At 46.3% G+C, this 25,972-nt stretch overlaps 3 protein-coding genes and 1 long non-coding RNA gene across 6 annotated transcripts; 2 read left to right on the top strand and 2 right to left on the bottom strand.

Annotated features, from left to right (window-relative positions):
• The first annotated feature begins 307 nt into the window (after positions 1 to 307).
• Positions 308 to 11,630, top strand: mntb (MAX network transcriptional repressor b). Its single transcript, XM_011611375.2, has 6 exons — positions 308 to 664; positions 3,220 to 3,808; positions 3,888 to 3,929; positions 4,360 to 4,471; positions 8,273 to 8,465; positions 8,659 to 11,630. Exons 1-6 carry the CDS (start codon positions 592 to 594, stop codon positions 9,471 to 9,473), a joined length of 1,824 nt encoding a protein of 607 aa, XP_011609677.2. The 5' UTR covers positions 308 to 591; the 3' UTR covers positions 9,474 to 11,630.
• An 18-nt stretch (positions 11,631 to 11,648) lies between these two features.
• LOC101072129 (septin-5-like) lies at positions 11,649 to 18,043 on the bottom strand. 3 transcript variants are annotated; one of them, XM_029848135.1, is made up of 13 exons: positions 17,815 to 18,043; positions 17,110 to 17,132; positions 14,104 to 14,451; positions 13,915 to 14,011; positions 13,656 to 13,742; positions 13,440 to 13,563; positions 13,170 to 13,304; positions 12,971 to 13,088; positions 12,789 to 12,890; positions 12,619 to 12,715; positions 12,370 to 12,532; positions 12,186 to 12,288; positions 11,649 to 12,098 (listed from the first exon to the last, which is right to left on the bottom strand). In XM_029848135.1, exons 1-13 carry the CDS (start codon positions 17,858 to 17,860, stop codon positions 12,045 to 12,047), a joined length of 1,497 nt encoding a protein of 498 aa, XP_029703995.1. In that variant the 5' UTR covers positions 17,861 to 18,043; the 3' UTR covers positions 11,649 to 12,044. The 3 variants fall into 3 exon arrangements, with proteins under 3 accessions (XP_029703995.1, XP_029703996.1, XP_029703997.1); XM_029848136.1 differs by lacking the exons at positions 17,110 to 17,132; positions 17,815 to 18,043 and adding exons at positions 14,880 to 14,885; positions 14,972 to 14,997; XM_029848137.1 differs by lacking the exon at positions 17,110 to 17,132 and having other exon boundaries at positions 17,815 to 18,041.
• Positions 15,889 to 16,772, top strand: LOC115252610 (uncharacterized). The gene is made up of 3 exons (XR_003890938.1): positions 15,889 to 16,030; positions 16,110 to 16,238; positions 16,310 to 16,772. It is a non-coding gene; the product is annotated as an uncharacterized lncRNA (long non-coding RNA).
• A 799-nt stretch (positions 18,044 to 18,842) lies between the features above and the next one.
• Positions 18,843 to 25,716, bottom strand: limk1b (LIM domain kinase 1b). Its single transcript, XM_011611373.2, has 15 exons — positions 25,353 to 25,716; positions 22,947 to 23,085; positions 22,312 to 22,421; positions 22,034 to 22,207; positions 21,865 to 21,970; positions 21,524 to 21,786; positions 21,262 to 21,451; positions 21,107 to 21,193; positions 20,870 to 21,001; positions 20,725 to 20,784; positions 20,571 to 20,636; positions 20,236 to 20,422; positions 20,078 to 20,133; positions 19,828 to 19,985; positions 18,843 to 19,505 (listed from the first exon to the last, which is right to left on the bottom strand). The coding sequence occupies exons 1-15, from the start codon at positions 25,394 to 25,396 to the stop codon at positions 19,028 to 19,030; spliced, it is 2,250 nt and encodes a 749-aa protein (XP_011609675.2). The 5' UTR covers positions 25,397 to 25,716; the 3' UTR covers positions 18,843 to 19,027.
• Positions 25,717 to 25,972: the final 256 nt, after the last annotated feature.

Raw genomic sequence — 25,972 nt, 5'->3', positions numbered from 1 at the left:
TGGCTGGCCGGCGTCTGATTTCTCTTCATGCTCTGCGGGCCAAGAGCGGGAAGGAAAACCCGGAGCGCGGACGACGATTGGCACGAAACCGCCTCGGATCACGCCAGGATACCTGCGTCAACCGTGACTCCTTTTCACACCAGAAGCCTCTCGGTAGTATCTTTGTACAATTTTGCCGTAGAACTGTCATTTACTTGGGCCTAGGATTCGTAATGTGACAGCGCGGAGTGCTGGAGGGCGTGACGGGGTCGCCGTGTTTTGTCGGAGGCCGTAGTAACAGGGCGGGGCGGGAATCCAGAGGGGCGGGCCTTAACGAGAACACGACTCGCCTTGTTGTGTGTGTATTCCCGTGCTCGTATCGCCATCTTGTTGCAATCCTATTTTTACCTATCCGAGGATCTACTTTCTGTTCGGGCCTTTTTGAATTTGCCCAGCTGCTTTCAGCAGTAATACCGGAGACCGAATAGCCCAGGAGTGCTGGTGTTAACCGTGCGCACGGCGCTACCTAACGGGACACTACCTACCCCCCTCGGTCTTTTTCCTTCTTCCGTCCCGGGCCACCGGGTCGCCTGCCGTGAGATTTTACGCGCAATGAGCATCGATACACTTTTGGAGGCGGCCAGATATTTGGAATGGCAAGCCCAGCAACAACAGATCAAACGTGGTAAGTCGCACGGTGAACTGGTGCATCGTGCAGCGCCTACATGACAGGATAATAGTCTTTGCTTCATGGACTGCGTCCAGACTACAATCTTTAATCTGGTCTTGATTTGTCAAACAACTAGCTGATAGTGTAAGAAATGAACTGTCGGCCGCTTTGGCTAAATACATTTTTAAAACAGGGAAAAACCCCAATTCTCTGTTAAGTGATGGCAGTGTTTAGCAGGGGGTTTAATTGTTGCACACCGTTGTTCCGTCAATGCGGAAACGGTCAAAGTTGTTATGCGAAGTACTTTGCGCGCTCTTAGCGTGTGTGTTTGTGTGTGTATGTGTGTGTGACAAATACTCAAGTGAGTCACCGTGCGCGTGTGTGCTGGAGCCGCAGAGGAGTTCCTGTCAGTATCCGTGGTGCATTTACTTGTACCTTTTGTGTGGAAGCAAGTCGCTGCAGTGCCGAATCATTGTTTGTTTTATCTACATTTTAAGACGTGAAAAGTTGATTTTTTTTAAAAATTATCTCCTATTCAATCATTGCTCGCAGAGGCCGAATGATCAGAATGTCGCACGTTGTATGTGTATTATAAAAGCGCTGGTTTCCAATCGATTTGGCTCCGTTTTTTTTATTTGCCCGTCGAGCACCGGCAGGGCGGTGGCGAGCACGGACTCCTTTTTACATAATACCCTGACATTGCTCACATATCTCATGACACACAGCGGGGCGGGTCTTTACCCCTCAGCCTGCTCCGTTTCTCCATTTGCGCGCCAGCAAATAGAACATCGGTCCTGAGACAGGTCCCGCTTTGCACACGGGGAAATGATCAATCGAAATAGCGATTATTGGCAGTAAAACGGGACGCGGGGTTATCTTTTTGTGTCGCTACCCTCTGATGACGTGTCCTACGCCTCGACCCCCTCCCCCCGTATACCCTACCGCGTGCTAGGATCCGCCCACTGCGACCACGTGCACACTGCCCCCCTCCCCCTGCTTTCTCGACGTGCAGTCCCACGCGCACACAAACACACGTACACATTGGTCGTCTCCGCCCTTCCCATTCAGCGTGCTGACAGTGGCGGGTCCCGGGGGGGGGGGAAGTAGGGCAGCGTCCCTGCTCATCCCAGCCCTGTTATGCAATTTGCATTTGCGTGCTTTTGACAATCTGGAGCAAAGTGTGCAGAATCTACTACAAATCCTGGACCGACTTCTTTTAGGCCATGTGCAGTCACTCATGTAACGTTCATGTTATCATGTATTTTAACAGTGGAATTAATGTGATTTTAAATCATTCTTTTTTTTTTTTAAGGCAAAAGGGAAGAAAACTTAAACGTTGGAACGTAAACAAATCCTCTCTGGGGAATTAGAAATCCTCAATGATTGCTTTGTTTCTCTTTCAAAGGGGCTGTTGATTAAGTTACGAGAGCGGACTAATGGTGGTATTGTTGATTGTTTAGGTGCTGTGATAAGCTCTCGCTGTTACCTAAAACCAGAGATAATGCCCACATTAAGACTGTTCTTACTCATCCAGGTCACGGTAGTCTTAAAGATCCCAATTTGAACGGTGCCTAAAAGAGGCTTTATAAAATGTCATGACATGTGACAGCAATACCAGTTAAACTCTGCATGTTACCACGGCGACGTCATTAAAGCATGCTTTACAGGGGCTGTTTCCAAGTTTGAAGGGAAGTTGCTTCACCGGGAGTCTGCAGTTTCACGTGCTGAAGCTATGGAAAGTGTTAGCCGGCTGTCAGGCCCGTCGATGTCTTTGACCTGTAGTTTCATAATGGCGGTGATGGCTGAGCTGCGTGTCGCAATCGTGTGGGTTTGAGGAATTCCTGGGATCTTCTGTTTCTGAAGTTACTGTTTCCATGGTAACCGCTGGCTTTCCACACTGCCTGCTTTGCTGTGCAGAAACGACACAGTCACATGCGTGTGCATGATGAGTCCGCGGGCCTTCGCATAATCCACATGGACACAGCGTGGGAACGTTCCCATGTTAACACAGGATGATTCTTTTACAGGATCAGTTTGCTCTCTTTTTTTCCCCTAAAAATGAATCAGTCGGGTTCCTGCCCCAGCAGCGGGGGGCCCAGCAACAGTCTGCTGCTGTTGGCCAGACAGCCTTGACGTAGTCCAGCGGTTCAAGCGTGCTGGGGCCTGGAACAGTCCAATCGCATGGCAGACAGGGGGGTGTTTTCTCTGAGGAAAGCACCGATGCAGACACTGTTTCTGCAGATTATTTTTCCCCTCCCCTCTGTTTGACCAATGACATCATTCTTTGTGCACTTGTGTGAGTGTATGCGTGTGTGTGGGTTTGCGTTTTGAAATTTCCACCGTGTAAATAAAGCAACCTTGATTCCAGGTAAATGTCAAATACCAAAATATTCCACCCTGGGTATTTATCAGGTGTTGACTGTAGGTTCCTCAGACAGACTCATTAAGCTCCAAATATGCGCCACTCTTATCTAACCCTGCATCTGTCACCACCTAAACACATCCCAGTTATTGGCTTTTTAGACGACAGAGGAATCGCTTCATTCTGCATGGTTTTGTGCTTCTTACAGAGGAAGAGCAACGAAAGGAGAAGGACCTCATCAAGAGGGAGGCAGAGGCAAAATGTGTGGAATTTGTGGCCTCGCTGTCTCAGCCAGTCAGAGCAAACCACATCACTTGGAGTGACGATGGACACCGGCGACAGCCCCATCAGCCTCCGCCCCCCTCTCTTCCACCTCAGGTCCCAATTGCCGTCATTCCGATGGTTCCGGTTGTCACCGCGACGCCGTCGGTCCCGCCCCTCCCGCTCCCGACGCCAATCGCAGCGGCGGCGACGACGCTCAACAGCCCCCCGCAGCTCAATAACTCTTCCTCTCCTCCGAAGCAGCCGCAGCACATGCAGCAACAGTCGACCTCTCCTCACCTGTTGTGCGCCCCCCAGATGAAGGTAGAGACCCCCAGTCAGCAGATGATTGGTGGGAAACCGGGCCAATCACAGTCTCAGATTCAGATTCAGTACCCCACCTCAATCAGCACTAATAACTCTGGATCGCAGCATGCACTGGCGCCCCATCAAGCTCCACCCACATCTCAGTCACGGCCTAATGGCGTAACGATAGAGGATATGAGAGGGATGGAGGGGAAGAGGAGACCCGGAGGGTCAGTAGATGTGTTGGGGTTAGATTTGATGAAAGATTATTAAATGTTTTATATTTATTGGTTTGTTTTGTATTTCCAGAGCGGGGACCAGAGAGGTGCACAATAAACTAGAGAAGAACAGGTTAGTCTTCTTGATGCACGAGCAACATCTTTCTCCAGTCATTCACCTCCATTTGAACAGTCATGGTAGCTGACGGTCGTCCAGTTTACACCTCCACTAAATTCACTCCCAACAGCAGTAAGAGACATTTCCAGGATCTCCCGCTTGAGCGGGGGGTAAATGTTCCAAATGTTCCGCAAGCGTCATCACGCAGGAATGCAAACAAATTCATCAACACTTTTTGAATGCAAAACACACACATAGTGCATGACAGTCCCGACAAATTAATGAGGGAGGGCTGCAGCCAGACGCCCGAAAACAACAACATAAATCAACCAATTTTTTTTTTAAGGACCGTTACCGTTGTTTTTTAATGACTTAAAGAAATAATGAACTTTTGTTGAGACCCTGGCATGTCTGACCTCATTCTGTCTGGCTCTTGACCCTTCAGGAGAGCACACCTTAAAGAATGCTTTGAGACGCTGAAGAAAAACGTTCCAAACGTGGACGAGAAGAAAACCTCCAACCTGAGTGTTCTCCGCAGTGCTTTACGTTACATACAGGTAAAGGTGATGTGTTCTCACCCTGCCGCAGAATCACCTGTTGTTTAACCCCTTAGGTTGTTTCCTGCTGTCACGCTTTCATCCAAATCCACCTTTTTTATCTGTTGAGAAACGTTCCGTTGCATTTGAAGGGTTTCTGCTGGCTTTATCGTGGGCGGAAATGTTGTGTAACTCTAGTTTGAGTTAGGCAAAAACTTAAATGTCATCGACCTGCGCAGAGGCACAGACGGAGGCATTAGTTGTGTGTCAGAGTTGTAAATTGGACGGACCGTGCGTTGTGTTGCAGTGAAAGATTGGACAACATTAAGATGGAGACTTTTCATTCTGAGGAGGAGGAATTGCTGCCTGGAGCTATGAGCCATCAGCAGCTTCATGATATTGAGTTGAATGGAATGTGGGATGGAAGGAACTCCTGTAACTTCTTCCACAAGATGTTAGAGCTTGTATAAAACATCATATAAAACAGACCTGGCTGTAAAGTTCTTGGGAAACCTTAGACAGTATTTAGTTTAGAACATTTGTTTAAACCGAGGCTTAAATATTTTAGATTAAAGACAAGTGGGTCAAGCATCTCTTCACCCCAAATCTTCTCACTTTAGGGCATTTCCACTGCTTTTCGTTTCACCACAGTCAAACGACCCAAGTGAAAAAATGTTTTTTTTTCCAGAGGATGACTTTTATTTTCCATCTAAGATGTGGCCGCAGGAGCACAGAGTCATTTCGTGCCAAATGCTGTGAAGTTGGATCAGACACTGCTGCATTTCCTTAGCTGTCACGGCACTTTGGCCTCACATCTGTAACATATTCTCCATTATCATCATCATTATTATTTGAGTGATCCCCTCCTTTCCTCTCCTCTCCTCTCCTCTCCTCTCCTCTCCTCTCCCCTCCTTTCCCCTCCTCTCCTCTCCTCTCCTCTCTGCTCCTCCTCTCCTCTCCTTTCTGCTCCTCCTCTCCTCTCCTCTCCCCTCCTCTCTGCTCCTCCTCTCCTCTCCTCTCCCCTCCTCTCTGCTCCTCCTCTCCTCTCCTCTCCTCTCCTCTCCTCTCCTCTCCTCTCCTCTCCTCTTCTTCTCCCCTCCCCTCCCCTCCCCTCTCCTCTCCTCTCCTCTCCTCTCCTCTCCTCTCCTCTCCTCTCCTCTCCCCTTCTCTCCTCTCCTTTCTGCTCCTCCTCTCCTCTCCTCTCCTCTCCTCTCCTCTCCTCTCCTTTCTGCTCCTCCTCTCCTCTCCTCTCCTCTCCTCTCCTCTCCTCTCCTCTCCTCTTCTTCTCCCCTCTCCTCTCCTCTCCTCTCCCCTCCTTTCCCCTCCTCTCCTCTCCCCTTCTCTCCTCTCCTCTCCTTTCTGCTCCTCCTCTCCTCTCCTCTCCTCTCCTCTCCTCTCCTCTCCTCTCCTCTCCTCTCCTCTCCTCTCCTCTCCTCTTCTTCTCCCCTCTCCTCTCCTCTCCCCTCCTTTCCCCTCCTCTCCTCCCCTTCTCTCCTCTCCTCTCCTCTCCTCTCCTCCTTCCCTTTCCTGCTCTCTTCCTCTCTCTCCTCTCCTCTCCTCGTCCTCTCCTCTCCTCTCCTCTCCTCTCCTCCTCCTCTTCTTCTCCCCTCCCCTCTCCTCTCTTCTCATCCCCTCCCTCTCCTCGCCTCTCCTCCTCTCCTTCTCTACCTCCCTCCCATCCCCTCCCCTCCTCCCTCCCTCTCCCCCCCCCCCCCCCCCCCCATGCCACGTGAGTGCCGAGCACATGGCTAGCCCAAGTCTGGTGATGTCACTGAATCTCCCGCCCACCCTGCATTTCTCCGACAGCGTTGCAAACTAGACTGTGATGTAGCGGCTAAAGCTGCACCTCCGCAGATGTAAAAGTGGTTTTCAACCCACCCCAGAAGACCAGATTTGGTTTTCCTTTCATTTTGTCCTTCCGCTCATCTGTTTTAGAGCGCTTGGTAACCATAGCAACAGGCAGCAGGTGGCCAGGGCTTTCCTCCATGTTTGTCTCCACAGGAGTGTGTGATGTAAAGATTAAACCGAACATATTGTGTGCGTGTAGGTCATCCCCCCCCTCACGGATGATTGAGCTGTCATGCGATCCTCTAGGAAATAAAGCTTTGCCTTTCGTTTATTTTTATATTATTACTTGTGTTATTTAGTGATGCTGTCCATCCACCCGCACAGAGACGTGTCCAAACTGCTCATTACGTCATTGTTCTTCAGCCATTTTTTTTAAAGGGGGGGTTGGTTGAAAGAGGAAGAAAAGGGAAGTCACAGATGAAGCAGCGGAGGAGGGGGAAGAAATGGGGGAAGGGTGTCCAGGGAACTGTGGTTGGGGGTGTGGAAAGAGAGGGAGTGTAGAATTCAACAGTGGTGGAGGAGGAGGTGGCAGGGGCGGGTGCAGGGAGTGATTTGAAGCACTCATCTGGCAAACATGTCGTCCCATCACGCCTCCCAGTGTAAATACTCCAGTTTGCCCAATTAGATAGCTCTTGTCTTTCTTTTCTTTTTCTCTTTTTTTTGATGTGGTTGCCAAGGAAACTGCTATGGGTGACAGCTGTTTCCGTGGTGATTTGCTGTCGACCCAATACCATCTAGGTTTGCACGGGACAACCATGAAGTCATAAACAAATTGAACACAAATGATCTACAGCCTAGTTTGTATAACACTTCAGAGGTGTAGTCCAGAGGTAGAAGCACTTGATATTCTTGTGACTGTAAACGGCCTCTAACGGCTGGTAAACAGCTGAATAGACGGCCTTGTACGAGACTGAAGGTCATTACTTCTGGGCCAGTGGCAAAGATGGCTGTAAATTAGAAAGGAACCAGCGAGACTCGCATGTGATCATGCTGTATCTGCGTTGTAAATCACCTGCGGTAAGAGCGTCTGGAGGATTTTGTGAGTTATGATGGCCGTTCAGGAGCAAAATCAAACTAACCTGTTGCACGCGCTGCAACAAAAACGGTCTTGAACAGTTTCTAGTCCCTTGCCCTTTAAATTCCCATCTTTCCCTCTTCTGGCCTCCCTGCGCCCAAACACTTTTCCTCGTATGCCTCCCCTCCCTCTCTCATTCCTTCCAAGTAATCTGTCTTTAGCCAGTCATGCTGTTTGGTGCTCCTGCGTCACCTGACCCACACAGAAACTGGGTCAGGGAGATGGCACCCTAGAACTGGAAAAACTGACTAAATCTGAGTTTTCTCCTTTTTTTTGTTCTGTTGTGTTGGTTTTTCATCCCACATCGCGCCCGGTGTATGAATGTACGCTTGGGAATACACCCCCCCATTGGGCCCTGTGTGAGTAATCCGATGGCATCGCAGCCTGCCAGAGAGTGATGGACTTCTGTCCTCGTTTAAAACGGAGATAGATTGGAGAGATGAGGAAGTCATGACGGTGACACCAGCAGAAACTAAGCAAAAGGCTTGAATGTTTTGAACTGTTACCGCATGGGGAACATTGTGTTTCGTGATTGTGCAATCCCGGGGAATGTGGGCGGGGCTTGGCCTGCAGAGAGGAAGTCGGACTTTTGTTTTTTTCCTTGTGCCAATTTCTAAAGGGTCACATGGTTTATTAAGTTGTTGTTAATGTCGACATACAGTAATAATAACACTTCATCTTTTACATATCAACACCTTTGGGGTGTTCTAAATACTTTTTATTTAATTTTGAGAACCTTAATTAATCTATATTATGGCTGTCTCAGATGGGCACATTTTGAACTTTACACCTGTTGACTGTGAGTTGTTCCCATTTCATTAAACAGTGACCTATTTGAAATGCTAAAAAGCGTTCTTGTTGATCCTCATCGACCTCTTTATCTCATTTCCCTCTGTAAGACATTAAAGAGGAAGGAGAAGGAGTATGAGCACGAGATGGAGCGTCTGGCCAGGGAGAAAATCGCCACGCAGCAGCGGTTAGCTGAACTGAAGAACGAGCTGAGCCAGTGCATGGATGTCGTCGAAATTGACAGAGTCCTCCGTCAGACCATCCAGCCAGAGGATGACCAGGCCTCCACTTCCACCGCCTCGGGTACACGTCACGTTCAGCATAAAGCAGACCTTCCAGATGACCTGCATGTGTAGTTGTGCTGTAGCAGTTTAAAGTTTGATCTCTATTACATGCTTGGAAAGAAATGTTTACATAAAAGTTGAAGTACACACATAGAGCACACACACGGGGCGGTTTCATCCCGATGAATGACATTTCTCCCTTTGCTTTATAGAAGGAGAAGACAACTTTGAACAGGACATTGATGATGAAGTCTCCACTCCCGTTCTTGCTGCGACGCCCCTCCCCAAACCAGCACCCCCCATATTACAAGCCCAGACACTGCTCCCTTCTCATTTGTCAATCCAGCACGCTGCGCTGCCTCTGTCTGGTGTCCTCACTACAGCCTCCCCATCTGCTCCTGCACCTCCTCAGGTCATCGCTCCAGCTCCAGCTCCGCCCCCTCCGCTACCAGCTCATCCCCTCCAGCCTTCGGCAATGCAGGTCCAGCCCACCGTTATCGCTCACGCTGCCGTCTCTCACCCGTCAGTCATCCAGGCTGTCAACCACGGCCTGCCAGCCAATCACAAGCAACTGACACACATCGCCCCGTCGCCCGGCCCCGCATCTTCCACCACTCAGCCAATCGCAGCAGCACCAGCAGCGACCGCCACTCATCAGCAGCTCGCCGCCCAGCCCATCGGACACATCACAGTTCACCCTGTGGCCCACCTGGGAGGCCCTCTGCCGTCCCACCTTCCAGCTCTGTACCCCCAGGGCGTGTCTGTCTCCCAGCCCACCATGGTGGGCCACATCACTCAGACCTTCACCCATCACACTCTGCCGCACGTCCAGGCTAATCCTCAAGCTAACACTAACGGAGGCCAAGTGAACAGCACAGCGGTGATGAACCAGGGCAGCCCGTCGCTGGGAAAACCCACAGCGGTGCTCGCACCTCACCCGCAGCTGGTCGGACAGGCTGCTGTCCTCAACCCTGTCACCATGGTAACGGTCCCAACCTTCCCAGTCAGCACGTTGAAACTGGCCTGAAAATGATTTTGGGAGGAAAAACGTGGAAGATTGAGGTTTTTTTTCCTCGTCAATCAGACAGCTGAAAAATCACAACACTCACCCAAATCAATTGATCCTTCCTTCCATCCTTTATTCTCTCATCCCTTCTTCCCTTCCTTAGCACTAACAGAATAAGCTCAGCTTTCTCAGGCATCAGTGAATTACTTTAACTTTTTTATTCACTTACGGGGGCAAAACGGGAGAATTCGAAACTGTTGCCATAGTGATAAGTCGTCTGCCCATTTCGTATTAATGTACTGATTGCACCGGGTGTGACATTCTGGAGGATTGATGTCATTGGTGGGTTTGAGAGCAGCTCTTTACTTGTGGGGTAAAAATCGGCAAAAGACAAATTTTGGTGGAGCAGCAGTTTGACAGAAAGTCTTCAAATAGCCATAAAAACCACACTGGGATTAGAAAAATGTCTATACGCTCTTCAATGCTGCCTTATATTGAAAGTAAAAAACACCTTCTGACTCTAACGATGGACAATGTTGATTTCACTGTGAGGAACCTACATACTTGTTAAGACACAAATATGTAACTGACTTTTTGACACTTTGTACTTGTCATAGATTTTATTGGAGACAACTGCTCAAAACTCTTTCTTCCTGAAAGCTTTTAAGTAGCATATCAGACTGAATCCCGCATGTCCAAATCTAATTTCAGAGACCAGAATGATGCTGACGTCACATAACCGCCTGTGTCCACTCTCAAATCATTAATGACAGCCTTCCTCTCGGTGTTTCAGGGTATTCCGATCATTCTAAAGCAACAGCTCCCTCTGCTGTCCTAAGGTCTATTTCTGGGCCTTAGACTGATGTCATTCTCTCACAGACATTTTCCTCAATAAAACAATGGATGAGGGGGAAAATAAATGCCTTTACTAAAAATATGAACTGTTCCGTTTGAAAACAGTACTTTGGAACATCTCAAGAACATGAATAATTCAAGTCCATGTTAACAGATGCGGTCTTCGATTAGGTGGCTTGTAAAACTGGCCCGCGCGTTCCCCCCGTCCCTTTCATTTGTTTAGCTCTTTGAATTTAGAATCCTGAATGTGTCCCGATGCCACTAAAGTTCTCTGCGTGTCTTTCACCGTTTATGTGCACATGCCCTCCCCCCTCAAACATTTATGGCTTCACTGAGTTCTAGCCAGCCTACACACACACATAGCACCAGTGTGTATGTAATCAGCGATGGGAGAATCTGGCTTTCTCCCGGCTTTTCTGTGTGTCTCTATATGTGACTGTATTTGATATATTTTCTATTATATACTATAATTAATCCTACTGTACCTGTAGCATGGCTGCATTTTGGTTATACATTTTACCCTGTGCATGATGGAGTACGTATGTGTTGGATGTGTATGTTTGTGTGCATACTAAAGAAGCTGTTATTTTATTTCTATTTTTTTTTACCCAGTGCTGATTTATGAGCCTGTCTGGTTGCTGGTGTGTGTGTTTATGTGTGTGTGTGTGTGTGTGTGTGTGCGTGCGTGCGTGCGTGCCTACACTTGGTTTTCCTGAACACTGTGACAGCTCTGGCATGTACACTTTGGCTGAGTAGAAGAGATTAGAAATTATTGTCCTGTTTTTTTTTTCTTTTGACTCTTTTTGCGAGTTTGACTCGGACACGGAGTGGAATGTTCGTGGTGGGGAAAAAAAAGCGGAACAAAAAACTTGTTGCTCTTTTCTCAATAACAAAATGTCTAATATTAAGTTTGAGGTTTTGTAATATTTGTATGTATGTGTGAAAGTTTTGTAAATGTGTGATCTTATGCACGTTTTTTGGCATATAAAATGCTTGTTTCTTTCTGGATTTGTTTTGCATGTAGATTGCTGTTTAGTTTCTTATGTTCAAAGTTTTTCTTTTGGGACCGTGTACAATAATGTGTGACGTGGGCAGGAACTTGGACCTCATGCTACATTGATATTATATATGAATATAAAAACATGTTTTCCCTATGGAGAAAGTTTTAAGTTATATATCGCCTGTACACTTTGGGCTGCCTTTTAGATCTAACTGTCCACTGTTTAAGATAACAATGATATTAAATACAACATATTAATGATGAAGAATTATGCTGATGATATAATAAAGATTCTTAATAAATCTTATTACCTTTACAACACACCTGGGTTCGGCGCATAATTATGTTGTGATGTGGTTAAACGTCTTAAGTTTATTTGTGGTTCATTTTTGTCATTAGAAAAGCAAAAGTACAAAAACGTTTGACTCATGAACTCACTACTACAACTCGGTGGCCACTAGGTGGCAGTGTTACACCACTATAACAAAAAGTCCAGGATTTTGTCTTTAAAAAATGGATGTGGGCAGCATATCCCAGTTCATCTGTGATCTGCTGTTGTGTCTTGAAGGCTGCTTCTCTGGGAAGAGCCTTAATCTTCTGGGCTTGTTCAGACAGGCCGTCCTGACTTGCTGCCCCATGACTTGTGTGCTCAGATGACCGTGATTCTGACAGTAGGGACTGATGGTTGTCTCCTGTCCATGTTTCTGAGTCCTTTGGTGGATTCAATAACCACCTCTTTAGCTATGCATCTGCCCCTGAATCCTTTCCAGCACTCCCTGCATCTTCCTCAACTACATATTGGGAAAAAAAAAAACTTCTAAAAAAAAAAAACTCTACAAGAATGAAAAATAAGTGAGCCAGGTGATGAATAAACGCACCTCTTCATCTTTCTCACGGATCAGTCTTTCCCTCTCATTATCGCTGGAGACCAGCGGCAGAGGAAAATCCACCTCGCTGTCATCTTGATACTTCTCAAGCAAACTAGGAGGCATAATCACATCAGCGTATCAGCCCAACATTCAATCAGTGGAACGAGAGATTGTCGCACTTGACCCCCCCTACCCTCGTTGCCTGTCCTGCACAACCATTTGTGTCATTTTGTGGATGCACCCGGCCCTGTAGTTTTCATAATGCGTCTCCTGTGTCACATCCTTCAGGTCCTGCATGTACGTCCTCACCAGCATGTTCCTCAGCAACAGGGAGTCAGAGTGAAGTGGATCCTCCGCTGACACGTGACGTCAACAAGCATGCGTGAATTCCTGAACCGGGTGTGAATATACAGCCAAAAAGTAGCGATCTCTGCAACGTTACCTTCTACTACACCCCAGGGATAAGCACGGCCTCTGACCATTCGTCCTTTACTCTCCACATGCAAGTTGCTTCCGATGACAGCAAATGGGAAATTCTCCTGCAGAGAGCAGCAACATTTAACAGCCATCAGTGGGAAAAGAGACAAGTCAGCGTGTTTAAAGAAGATCAACCTTCAGCATCTGGTCGTGCATCCTAATTTCTTCATTGTCTTCGGGGTCACACTCGGGAAATTGATAGATTTTGATCCCAAACTTCTTGAGTTCCCCTTTAATCTACCGCACACAGACACATCAGGGCAATTATTTGACATCAAAGGCAAGATGACGCTCATATTTCTGACCATCTGACCAACCTTCTGCTTCTTTATGGACACCTCCGCAGGTGTCATGCAGTCAGCTTTGGCCAAGACAGGAACTATATTGACTTTTCCATGCAGGGCCGTCATACACTCCACGTCCAGAGGTCGGAGGCTGCGACACATACAAACATGTGTGAACACTCGGACAGCCACCTGTCGTTACGGCAACAGAGGGGCTCAGATCTCAGCGTACCCGTGGCTGAACGGGGAGATGAAGTACAGGCAGCAGTGGACTCTGTTGTCTTGGATGTTCCTCCTGTTCAAGCCGCTCTCATCTCTGAAGTACTGCTCAAACTGCTGGTCGATGTAGTCCTCTATGCTTTGCCAGCTGATGGTCAGACATAGGATCTTTGTGAGTGCAACAAAACGGGAGAAGCGACTGTTTATCGGAATTATCTTGAGCCCCAGCTCTTGTGGCTGAACTGTAGCCATCAGCAGACATGGGACATATGGATGGGCCCACCATTTTGTGTTGTTGATGGCGTCTCCAAACCCCGGCGTGTCTATGATGTTGAGCCTCAGTCTGATTCCTTTCTCCTCAATGCCGACTGTGTGTTTGATGATCTTGACCGTTTGGTTGATTCGGTCTGAATAAAAAAAGGTGAAAAAAATGAGCAGACCACATGTTTAAATGACATAAACAGCTGATCTTCCCCTTTATTGAAATTGAACTTCTCACCTTGTGCACTGGGGACTTTCCTGTCTTTGTAGAGGTCTGTGAGGAATAAACTGTTGACTAATGTGGACTTGCCCAGGCCAGACTCCCCTATGAAGAGAAAGACAGGCAGAATGAATCGAGCTAAAGTGGTAAATTTTAGAATTTTTACTGCCACATTAATGCTTGTTTCAGAATGTGGAAGAGTCTCCTCATTAAACCATGCCCAGTTATTATAAAACAGATAAAATGGATGAATAAACAGAGACAAAGGAGACCTTACCTGCCACCATGATGGTGAACATAAACCCTTTCTTCACCGCCTTTCTGTTAACTTGGTTCGGCAGGGTGGCAAAACCCACATATTCTTTGTCCTGGTCCTGCAGAAAAGTCAGATATCATTATAATGTTTAGTAAAGTGTTGCATTTTTAAATTCTTACAGTAAAATACAGGCAAAGCACTTGAACTCGCCTCTGCAGAATCATAGGGGTCAGCGCAACACCAGGGGCTTTGAGGACGTGAGGTGGGGCTGTACGACCTGCTCACAGATCCCTGAGAGGCCAGCTGCATCACCGGTTTTGGAGGCACTGTTGGGGAACGGGGAGGTTGGCTGGGGAAGCGCTTGGGCAGCGAGGGAGTCCTGGAAGGACTGGGAGATTTCCCATTGTCCGCTGTCATGGTTTTGTCTGTCACTTGTTTTACAGGTGTGTCGGAGCCTGGGTTCTGCTGGTGCTCATCGAGCTGAGACGTTGGAGGCATGTCCCTCATGGCATAAGGAAACTGCGTTTCCTCCTGGTCCTCAATGGTGAGACTGGACGCCTATAAAGAGACAGAGGTATACAGATCAAATGTCAAACTCAATTTCCTGTGACATGATCGGTTCATACCCATGCTAAAATAGCAAAACCACAAACAATAAAGCTACATATCATTCAGTGATATAAGGATTACACACTTATCTAGTGGTTATCAAACCGACCAATTGACAGCTAAGCGCTCACAGCGCGCCAGTTGGGTAACACCCGGTCATGGAGGGAGTGTCAAAACACTCGGGGGATGTTTGGTCTCCTTCATAAGGGCTAAGACAGTCATCAGTTTCTTTAAAACAGACTTGGTGTGCTGATTACTGTTGATCTGAGATCCCGTTAAACCATTACAAAATTCTCCCAACACAGATACACGCTAGCGTTAAAGGCTAGTTTTACCACGCCATAAAATTAGCATTGAAGGCTACAATCAAGTCCTACCTCCATCTGTGAGAGTCGCGGCTTTTATTCAGCAGAGAGAATAAGAAAAACGCAGCTATATTTGATGAACCTAAGGGTGTTCAAGGATAAACCTCGGTGGAAGGGTTGCTGGCTTGGCCGGAAGATTATGGAATATGATTCAGGTTAGAGAATCCCGGTGCTGTGAAAGTAGAGGACCGACTTTAATTAATAGGATCCAGGTGGACTCGCAGTCAGAACGAGAGGACCTGATTGATTTTTAAGGTTTAAATCACAACTGTGAAGCTGGAACTTTTGTGTTGACATTAGTTGATAGCAGTGTAGGCCAGTAGTAATACAAGGTGACATAGTAGGTTGTTTTATGATCAAAGACCAGTGGCCTTCATCCTTGGGTGCCCAGCGTCTCCCAGATCCTTTGATGGACATGTTCAGATTTGCCTGAGACTGACAAGCTTGCTTTTCCGATCAACCACCTGACAGAAGGAGCAAGGCTCTGAGGAACTGCAGACCAGAAACTGGCCTCAGCTGGTTCCTCTTTTGAGCACTTTGCAAGAGAGCTTCATAAAGCTTTCAGAATAGAGTCAGTGGAGGTCAGACTAGCAGATTTGTGGTGCTTTATGATGCCTTTCTGTACAGTTTAGAGGATTATTCATGGGATGAACTGATGTCTTGTGAATGTCCTACCACATTGGACAGAATAATGAATAGAATCGGCAACCAGGATCGATCACTGCAGCCAGGCCCATTGACGTGAGAGGCCCATGTCTGGAGGTTTACCTGCCATCCAGGTATCCAACAAACATGGCAGCAGTTTTGGTGGATCGTCCTGGAAGAGTGCACCCAAGATTTCGGCAAGGCCTGCTGTTTTCAGCACGTCTTCTCACCAAGCCCCATCAGGTCTTCTGGCGGTCCCACATCTCAGTGGACTTTGTTACTAGTCTTCCTTCTTCTTGCAGCAACACCATCATCCCTGCTGTGGTGGACCATTTTAGTAAGATGGCCCACTTTCTACTTGTCCAGCCTCCCTTTGGCCAAAGGCAGTGCGCAGCCGGACTCCAGTCTATATCCTGCAGCCAGCTTGGGGCCATGGTCAGCCCGTCCCCTTCTTCCTACCCCCGGGATAATGGATCAGCTTATTCAGTCAGACATCTGCTCTGTTCACATTGAAGAGGGTATATGGTGGACCTGGAGGGGTACAGGGCCGGAGGGGAGGTCCTGGATAATGGCTCATCACATTCTTTCTAATTGCAGACTTCAAGTGGCAAAATCCTGAGCAGGCTTCACCCAGCGCCTCAGCCGGGGGCGATTCTAGGGGGGGATATCAGACAATGAGGCCCCAGAGTTACACCAGATTGTTTCTGCTTCGTGCCTGATTCCCCAGTGTGTGTTTTTTTGGGGGAGGGGGGGGGGCTGACTTCCTGTTATTGATCCTACCTGTTCCTGATCAACAGGTCGCCCCTCAGCCCAGGCTGCCCACCCAGGCTCTGTCTGCTCCTTGCGTGGGTCCCGACCAACTGTCGCTTGCCCAATGGATTTTTGCTCTGGGGCAATTCTTGTGATGACCGACTGAGACTTTTGACTTTTTGCGGGTTTTCTTTCGCTTCCTGCAACATTTTAGTCTTCATTCCTGGGAACAAGTCTTACTCAATTAGGTTTTCCTGCCCACTTCAGGTCCTTTGTTTTGTTTGGGTCCAGTTTCCAATCATGCCACACGTCACTGTTCGATCTTATTTCTGCGTGAGACCTTTGTTCATTACTGCAGCTGCAGCTCTTTGCGCCCCAGTGGGTGGCGCCGTTTGACCTCAGCCTGTAGGGCTTCTGTCTGTACACAAGGCAAGGAGGGGACACTCCAGAGACAAATACTACTGTATTAAATCTATAATTCTAATACTGGTATACATAACATAAAAAAGGTTCTATGAAAAGATAAAATCCCTCAGACTCAGAGTGGGTTTATAAGACACTAATTACTTCATTTTCACAGTGTCCCATTGACCCTGATCTAAAAGCAGATAAACATCAAGATCTGAGACAACACTGGTCTCACCAGGGTTCATCCGGCCCTCCTGTCACCTCGCATTACCCACAAAGCTTTGCAGCAGGCTTAGGCCAGCTTCTAATGCTGTGGTATTGGGGAGGATTTAAGAATTAACTCTAAACACACACACGCACGCACACACGCACACTAGCATTAAAGGCTAGTCTCACCAAGCTATAAACATTAGCATTAAAGACTACAATTGCATCCTACCTCCATCTGTGAGAAAGTTGCAGCTTTTATCCCCCAGCAGAGAGAATAAGAAAAGAAATAAAAATGCAGACATATTTAATTAAACTAAGGGTGAATAAAACTAAAACAACATTCAAGGTTTGTGTTATGTGATGCAAGGCAATATAAATCAATTTAAGCCATAAAGATTAAGACTGAATCGCAGACAGCAAAATTGTCAATTCACAAACTTACACTTAAATAATAGACCTCATCATTGAATATGTTTGATGAAAATTGATAAATACCTAACTTGGGGACTTGTATTAACTGTCAGGCTATGGTTACCACAAAAAAACAAAAAAAAACGGGACACATCTGAGCACACAAGTCAATGTTGTGCCAAAACGCATCATCATGAGCAAGATGATGCAGGTAAAATGTTTAATATTCTATACAATGAAGAAGACATTTTTTTATTTCAATAACACAGGACATCAAAGTAGATAATCAAAAGATATTATAGATAGTTTATAAGGGAAATGGAAACAATCTAGAATCCGAATGATATAAATACATTTTTCCCATTTCCTATTATTTATTTATTTATTACAGCTGATTCTGGAATAACGGCACGGTTGGCAACCGTATCAAACTGAAGATCAGTTGCTCAGGGACTTAAATTCGCTGTGAAAACAGTGTGTTAACGTTGTATCTAAACGAGGGTATCCTTCGTTACTGACTTACCTTTTTTATTGTAGCAGAATCTGACCGGAGAGGACATGTGCTCCATGCTGTGCAGCGCGGGTGATAGTCGGCCTTCAAAAGATCAAATAAAACGCAATTCTTGCTAGAAAATGTGGCGAGACACCTGCTCTGCGTGTGGGTGTGTGGGTGCGTAAGTGCTTGCACTGTGAGGAATTACGCTGAGCGGGTGTGTGTGTGTGTGTGTGTGTGTGTGTGTGTGTGTGTGTGTGTGTGTGTGTGTGTGTGTGTGTGTGTGTGTGTGTGTGTGTGTGTGCGTGTGTGTGTGTGGGGGGTGATGTGACCTAAAGAACAAAGCAAGACAATAACACTCTCCAATATTATGTCCCAGGTCAATTACTGCTGTTATTAACAGTAATACTGTTAGTGCTGCTGCTTTTGTTACCTGTAACTTTAATTACTCAACGCTAAGGAGGCAACTAACGGCCACCGTAGTTTACGAAGCGTTAGCTCTGTACCGTTCAGGTAAGGTAAGACATACAACTAGACGCTTAATTGTTTATTGAAATTGTATAAACCTGGAAATTAAACGTGCATAAAGGAAGTGTAGGCATTCTTTATGAATTTCACAAGGATATATTGTATGTTGCGTAGCTATAACGTTTATATGCCCCCTCCATGCTAATGCTAATCCTTAGCAGGACTAATTATTACTGAAGTAATTGACCATTTTAAAATAAAATAACTAATACTGAAGTAGGATTTTTTTTAAGGTGTGTTTAAATACTAAGTAAATGTATCTCAGCTGACACAACATTTTCTGTACTTGCTCCCATGATGGTTGATATGGGCACTTCTCTTTGGATGTGGTTTCTATTAAAATTTAATATAAAAAGTGCAGCGTGTTTCACAACTTTTTGACATACTTCAACTTTTTGCATCACTTGCCATTATAGGGTAGATGCTGCCCTGTATAGTCCTGTGTGAAACAAATGAGATCGTGCAGGTTAAGGACTTAAGCACAGGGTAGTTTTAAAGATGGATGACACAGGAGCTCAAACTAGCCATTGTCCCCTGGAGGAGGTTTCAGTGTGCTGTCCATCTTTATTTTAGTCATAAATTCAGTTGTGGTCCAGTTTTCGTCGATACAGTAGAAACAATGGCTCAGTGAGCAGTAAGTGAGGAAATAAAAGGCACACGTCTGGATTATTTGTTTTCATCCACCCAAAACTGGGTTGGGTGGATGTGCTTGCATTCAGAGCAATGAGCTGTCCTCAGTGCTTCTGTCCCACAGTGCACTGCATGTCCTGAGCCCATTGGACGGGCGGTGCAAAATCTGAGCGATGTCTTCTTGAGGTTGGTGTGATTGTTTTTTGTTTTGTTTAGGTTCAGTCTTGTCTGACCTGCAACAAGTTGGATTTTTGTCCAGGGGATTTTTATCAGACCTCATCACATCGCTGTCTTGGGGATGTTGCTGTCCTAAATGGGATTCTGCTGTGTGATATTGATCCTGGATTTGACTGAGATGTTGAGGACCCTTGTCATCCGGGCTCCGTCTCTGTGGATGGGCTTGTTCCTGGGACCCAAGGGGTTCTTCCTGGTTGTGATTGTGGTCTTGGTGATTCCCCCAGAAATTTTTACGAAGCTGCTCGAGCTCAGAGAGCAGAGACAGGCCGATGTCCAAGTGCATTAATAGGTTGTCAAGCCACTCCTGCAGCTTTGAAAAGGGAGGTCTGAAAGGATCAAGAGAACAAGAGTGTTCAATGGACATTGACGTTGTTTCACCGCAGGTCACCAAAGCTTCACAGTACATGCAACTGTTCACTCACACACTCACTTAGGGCGGTTTAGAGTGTCCATTCAATCTAATATATATGTTTTTGGACTCTGGAAACTGGAAAACATGGGGGCGACATGCAACCTCCTCTTAGGAAGACTGAAGCTAGAATTAAACCAGAAACCTTCTTCTCCTGAGGTCATGTCTGGTTTTACTCTGGTTTTACTCTTTTCTGGGGCTGTTTTTTTGCACAAACAATACAACAAATACCGTCCTACCGATTCTCAGCGTCCATGTCACAGCAGAGGACAGCCAATGGCAGGAATGAAGAGGGGCAGTCTGGGGTGTGGTACTGCTGCAGGAAACCGGCTACATTGAGGCTAAAATCATTTGCACGTGGAAGGTAGTCGGGGTCGGCGCTAACCCGTCCAATTATCTTAAAAAAGAGAGAGGGATGTGATGAGACGGTCAGAAGATTAACCTGTAGCCATCAGTGGAGGAACATCCTGCCTGACCACTGGCTCTTACCTCACATATCATGATTCCAAAGGAAAATATGTCCACCTTTTCGTCATAACTTTTCCCTGCAAGGCAGAGGAAGTGTGAGTCTTAGTTTTAGTGTTCTGCAATAACACTTGTTGGTTGTGTTTAGTGTCCATCCTTGTTCTAGATGTTTAGACGCTTGCCATTTATCATCTCGGGCGCCATCCAGTAGGGGTTTCCTACGACCGTGTAACGCTTCCTGCGGTCAGGTTTGCGGAGTTCTGACAGTGTTCCTTTCACCGGGCGTTCGAGAGAAGATGCTTTGCCCTTATTCTTCTCCTCCATCACCAGCCTGGCCAGCCCGAAATCTGCCACCACCACGGATTGGTTCTAACCAAAGCATGCCAAAAGAGTTTCTTCTTTTTGAGGATTTGGTCGATGCGTGATGTTTAGATATACTTCTATTGCAGCCATTTGCATTATTACTATTTTTGTTTGTCCGATTGTTTTAATGAATGGGATAAAAGAACCGTTTTACCTCTCTGACCAGACAGTTGTGTGAGTTCAGATCTCGGTGGATAACGTTCATGGAGTGCAGATAGGCCTTACATAGAGAGTTTATATGAATTCAAGACAGTTGGTGCCTACATTTGAAATATATGCTTTATTTTGCATTAATGCCAGCGACTCACCATTCCAGCTGCAATGTCTTTGGCATAACCCACCCTTATTTTCCAGGGAAAGTCCTTATCCTGCAAGATTTGGAGGCAATATGAACAAACACATTACTGCGTCTAGCATTATTCCCAAAAGAGGTCTCTGAGAAACTTAGCCTACCATTTTCACAATTTTGTCTCTGAGAGTCCCTCCCTGGATGTATTCCGACACAAAGTTTATTCTTTTGTCTTTATAAAACAGCCCGATGAACTTCAAAACATTGGGATGGTCCAGACAGCGCATCACCTTCACCTGCAGAGATTAACAGCACGTGTGTTCATTCCTCAGCAAATAATATGTAAGTGCAAGTGTTTCCTTTGCTGTAAAGCCTTAAAGAGTCCCGCTGAAAACACAAACCTCCTTTAAGAACGTCTTCTGCGTCTCCTCATCAAACCTTATCAATTCCTTCATCACCATCACCTCCCCTGTCTCCTGATGTGTTACCTGGAGCAGGTCAGTGACAATGAAGGTTAAAGTTCATCCACAATATTTAAAGGCAACAAATGTTGTACCTTGACAGCCTGTCCAAAGAAGCCCTTTCCCAGAACCTCTCCGTGTATGAGGTCTGAAGGCCTGAAGATGCGGTGAGCGCGTTCCCCAGAGTCTGCGCGAAGCGATTCGGATCGAACCATGTCTCTCTTCTGAGATATCAGCGAGAGCGCACCGGGGGACAGGGGACAATTGTCGATGCTGCAGCTGCGCCTGACAAAGACAACGGAGTCAGCAGAAGGTGGCTGTGGATGGTTCTGTAAAGAAAGTACAGTCTGCACGTACATAATATGTCTGGACCGCACTCCCACGCTTCCTCTGCGCTGCGAAGGCAAGGGGCTGATCCTGATTGGTTCGCTCTCCTGCCCGGGATTTGGTTCTTCTTCCAGACTGGGGAGTTTGTGGGTTGAACCAAGCTTCTCCGGGCCATCGGTGGAACTGCTGTCGTCGAGGGGATGGTCTGAGCCAGGGAGGTCGTCGTGAGACTGCGGGTTGTGCTCGATGGTCAGTTGAAGTGGTTTGGTTGTGTCCTGGATCACAAAGTTTATCTGGAGGAAAAGATATGGCGCTATAGTCGTTCTTGCAGAGCTACCGTTAGCGTATGAGTCCTATCATATGAATCCTACCTCGTCTTGTGTAATGTTCCTGACAGGAATACCGTTAACCTCCAGTATCCGGTCCCCAGCATGCACGGATAGCAGCGCGTCGCTACTGAGGACAGCCGAGTCCAACCTGAGACGGTTTAAAGTTTAGGCGTGGCCAGAGGAACAGTGTGCCTGGGATACAGGGACTCACCTTGTGACCATGACAAGAGGACCCGTCTCCTGGCTGTGGTCAGTGGATATCATCAGGCCTCGCCGCCCACCTGCACAGGGAGGAAAGGACACCAGCGCCACCATGTGTGGACTTTTGGTGAGTGGAGAATCTGACCGCGAAGAAGACGCTACACCCTGACACAGACAGTTGCCACTGCAGAAAAGGGATTAAAGAGAGGGGAAAAAATACGTGCTTGCTCTACTTTATGAATCATTTAACTGCAATCATGTACCTTCTTATTTTGATGTTGGGCTTACCAGTAGAGCTTGGTGTGTTCTACGAGTATGTAGCTATCTCCGTCTCCAATGAACATTTCGCAGCGCACACAAGTGAAACATTCTGGGTGGTATTTTTGCTCTCCAGCAACCTGTTTCAAAAAGGGGAACAGTCGACGTATTGAGCTTAACCATCAGATCAAGTGCATTTTTTGCTATGAGAGTCTTCTAACAAGGCCTCTTAATACTGGAATGTTTTCAGATGATTTCCTGAGATATGAGAGTTGAAAAAACAGCATTTTCTTTCACCACATGACGAAACAAGAAGGCAGGAAGGCTTTGGATGCTTGGATAATGGGACAGCATCCTGAGGTCTGGAGAAGTGTTTCATTCTTGACAGACCAATTTCCATTGTGTGTAATCTACTGTGTAATCTACTTGTTTCTGATGCTCACTTGTAAATTGAAACAAATGTCGGCTTCGAGGGATCGATTGAAATGCTATTTTTTAACGGTTTCACCAGCTATTGATCGGCTTACTACCGTTGGCCATGTGCAGAGTTATGAATAGGCTCAAAAGTTTGTGGGCTTTGGTGTTCGCACTCTTTGAAAATACAAAATATAAATAGCTGCATGAAACATGCAACAGTTTCACAGCTGACTTTTACTGATTGTTACCATTACGAGTCCAGTTGTGACGGTCTCCTTGCAACCATGGCAGTGTTCCCCGAAACGGGCCCAGTAGTGCTTCTTGCAGAACAGCTGTCCCTCTTTTTCATAGTACCAGCGAGACAGGATACAGCTACATTCACAGCATCTGAAACCCAGAAGGAAGTGGGGTCAAAAGGCTTTGCAAAACAATAAGATGAGAGGACGCAGGTTTAAATTTAGGCTGTAAAAGGAGACGTGCTACAGAAATGCAATACAGTAACATGAGCCCAATCGGTGACCTACACGCAACACTTCGGAGGAAAGTCGACCCGCTTGTTGGTTAAACACAGGCTCATGTTGAATGCAACCAGGTCGGCATTACTGTAAAACGTCATCTTCTGTAGCACCGATATCTCTTTGTGATTCCCTAATTAATTACGAGCTCCGGGTGAGCATTGTTGGGGCTGCTGGCCTTGGAAGTGGCACTGCTGGGCCACTGCACTCATCTCAGGGAGTAACTGGACTTGGTGAAGCTGTTGTTTCACATCTCTAAAAGGCTTCTTCAGTTGTCAAATGGCTGGAGCCAGAGCTTGAATATAGCCCATTAGCATGCTAATGATAGTCATTGGCTATCATTAGCATGCTAGTCATTAGTTAAAAGAAGCCTTTTGGAGAAGAGACAAAACATCTACAAGACTATTAACCAAGTCCAACTGCTCCCTGAGATCAGCTTTGGATAACCTTGACCTGGATGAATGAGAACCGGACATGGACTGCTGGATTTTCTTTTAAATTTGAGCAGCCTCAGTCTGGAGGTACTGACTTCCGGATATATCCAGCGTACCTTCCCAAATGAGACATGGAGAGTCACTGATAGGTCAGGTCTTGACAAAACATAGATTTCATTAGAGGCACTAAAGGCCTACGTGATGAAACAAAAATACCAGCATTTCCACAGATGCTTCTCGTTTCCTCATTGTCTTCATATTTTCCTTTCAATCCTTCAAAACTATCTCTCTGGTTCCTACCAAATGCAGAATAACACCTCTGTTGAACAGAAAAGCTACTTCCTTATCTACAGCCAGAGAGGGAGGTGACTTCCTGACATGGTACAGCTCCATGTTCCCCAGCTGTTAATGGCACGCAGCTTTTACAATAGGGATTGAAAACCGCGGCCTTGCTATTGTGACGGAGGGGGGAAAGAACTAAGAGCTGAATATGAATGGCTTCAATCAAGTTTGTAGGGGAACACATTTTTTCCTTTGTCGAATCAACTTCAGCGAACTCAGTGTTTTCTGAGCAATTCAGTTAAAATACCAGGTTCTCGGAGGTAATTGCCACAGTGCCTGTTTAGCATCACTTCAGTCAATTAAATACACTTACTGACAGGAAGTTTTGTCTGCCCCTGCGTCTGCCGCGGTATTATAGGAAACGCCACAAGGCCCATTAGTCCAGCTGATCATCATTTTTACTGCGGAAATAACTAGGTAATGAATGCATTGCATAGCTGAGTTATTTAGACCTTCTGTCTGTGTTATTGTGCCACCAGCAATGGAGGTGGAACTCTTCATCCACATCTGCAATTATGCCTGAACATCTGGCAGTGAACATCACCTATGCCATTCATCCGGAGTGTGTATTATTGTTACCGGTCTCCTTTTATTTCTCTATTTTTATATGCTGCTTATTAGTTTTAGGCACTGGTGACTTGGTTTATAGTTATTTTAGGTACATTACAATATCCATGTAATTTAATAAACATTGATACCCAGCACACAAGAGTAACAGAATTATTTTATAGTTTAGGGGGCGATTTAGTGACGATGTATTACACTTTGTTAATATAACAAAAATATATGATAATTATTTTGTAATAGTACCTTTTATTCGGATTGGAATGGGATTGTAACATATCACTTTTGGAATGCCTCAGCAAATCTCTTAAGCGCAGGGTACTATTGTATCCACAGATATACATTGAAGCCATTTAAACCACCTATTTAAGAATGATCTGATATCTGTCAAACACTGGACGTGGACACATTAAAGCCCAGCTGCTGTCACGGAAGACAACATGCAAGGTCAAATGTCAAGAGTCTGCTGTGTTCTCACGCTACAATTTCCTCTGTTTTTCTGCTGAACTGTCTTATAAACTCAGTCGTTTTTAATCATGTGTTTTTAATGGCTTTGGTCTGAAGGGGATATGGTCCCAGTGGGTTTATGTAAGTGAAAATAGGCCGGTCGATGACTTTATCCATTTTTCTCGCATGCCTTCACAAACAATGCTACGTGTTCATGTGAAAGGAGAATAGGGCTAACTCATAGCGGCTGTCATGCTTTGAGGAAGTACCGTTGAAAACAGTTAACTTTCATGCACTTTCTTTTGCTTCGTCCAAGTAAACACACACACATTCCGCCAACTGTCGCTCTTACCGTCCCTTCAGCCCCCTGCGAAACCTCTGGTCCCGTCGTGACATGCTCGACTCTCGGTTCACTGGCCGATCAGGAGAGATCCACCCAGTTTGAGAGAGGTTATTAGCTGCATCTGTTCACGGGAAGATCCGGCATGTATTCCGCTGTTACTGTTAGCAGAGCTTTCTCTTTCTCTATCTCTCTCTCTCTCTCTTGCTCTCTATCTTCATGTGCTCAGAGGCTTCCTGTGTATTCGAGTTCTAACGTGCAAGATATCTTGGCGAGAGAAAACTCTGACCTACTGACTCCACACCAAGGCTCCCCCTACTGGTTGTTGGGAAACTCATCCGTCCCAGCAGCTACTCGACGTGTGCAGATCTCAGCAAGACAGATTTACACTGCTCCGCAGAGGCTTCCAACAGTGATGGTGTTTCCAAGTGCTGGAACACACGTGTTTGAAACGAGCCTTGTTCCTGTCATCGAATACGTAATCTCTTTATGAACGCTCCAATTACTGCACCGTCATGACCTGACAGTAAAGCCCTCTATTCATCGCGCATAACGAACAATAGAGAGCTCATTTAAAGCACTAGAGTTAAAACTCAGGTTGCCTGCTTCTCTTTTTAAACGTGACCAGACGG

This window comes from Takifugu rubripes, chromosome 15 (genome assembly GCF_901000725.2).
Source record: "Takifugu rubripes chromosome 15, fTakRub1.2, whole genome shotgun sequence".
NCBI lineage: Eukaryota > Metazoa > Chordata > Actinopteri > Tetraodontiformes > Tetraodontidae > Takifugu > Takifugu rubripes.
This window is presented reverse-complemented; position numbering and strand designations above follow the sequence as displayed.